Source organism: Crocuta crocuta, unplaced genomic scaffold, assembly GCF_008692635.1.
Source record: "Crocuta crocuta isolate KB4526 unplaced genomic scaffold, BGI_CrCroc_1.0 C28200538, whole genome shotgun sequence".
Taxonomy (NCBI): Eukaryota; Metazoa; Chordata; class Mammalia; order Carnivora; family Hyaenidae; genus Crocuta; species Crocuta crocuta.
In genome coordinates, this window is record NW_027548783.1 from 1 (window position 1) to 909 (window position 909).

At 44.1% G+C, this 909-nt stretch overlaps 1 protein-coding gene across 1 annotated transcript; it reads left to right on the forward strand.

Annotated features, from left to right (window-relative positions):
• Window positions 1-121: 121 nt before the first annotated feature.
• LOC144219038 (olfactory receptor 5AK3-like) lies at window positions 122-904 on the forward strand (the record flags this gene model as incomplete). Its single annotated transcript, XM_077749025.1, has 1 exon — window positions 122-904. A coding segment is annotated over exon 1 (783 nt), but the record flags the coding sequence as incomplete, so codon positions are not given.
• Window positions 905-909: the final 5 nt, after the last annotated feature.

Genomic DNA, 909 nt, shown 5'->3' on the forward strand with positions numbered 1-909 from the left:
CTGTGAAACCAAATATTATACCATCGCCAATTCCAAAATTAGTTAAAGGACCACATGGACTTAGCTTTCTCTGTTCTTCTTTCTTAGCATCTTTCCAGCTCATACTTAATCTTGGCTAGCCATGGAACAAAACAATGGCACCGAAGTAAGTGAGTTCATTCTCCTGGGATTTGCTGGTCAACGCAAGTCTTGGCATATCCTCTTCATAGTATTTCTAGTGATCTATGTGGCCACCCTAGTGGGTAATATTGGCATGATCCTACTCATCAAGACTGAGCCTTGCCTTCACACCCCGATGTACTTTTTCCTCCAACACTTGGCATTTGCTGATCTCTGCTACACCTCCGCTATCACTCCCAAAATGCTGCAAAACTTTGTAGAAACAGAGAAATCCATCTCATTCATAGGGTGTATGGTACAATTACTAGTCTATGGTGCTTTTGCAACGATTGACTGTTACATCCTGGCTGCAATGGCAGTGGACCGGTATGTCGCCATCTGCAATCCACTCCGCTATCCGATAGTCATGTCGCAGACAGTCTGCGTTCAGCTCCTGGTTGGCTCCTACTTCATAGGTTTCCTAAATGCCTCTATAAACACAGGTTTTACCTTTTCACTGAACTTTTGCAGAGCCAATAAAATTAACCATTTTTTCTGTGATGAACCCCCAATTTTAGCTCTCTCTTGTTCCAACATTGACTTCAACATCATGCTGCTAACTGTCTTTGTGGGGTTCAACTTAACGTTCACTGTGCTGGTGGTCATCTTGTCCTACATGTATATCCTGGCTGCCATCCTGAAGATATCTTCCACTGCGGTGAGGAAAAAAGCCTTCTCCACCTGTGCCTCTCACCTGACAGCCGTCACCATTTTCTATGGGACTCTCTCTTACATGTATCTGCACCATGG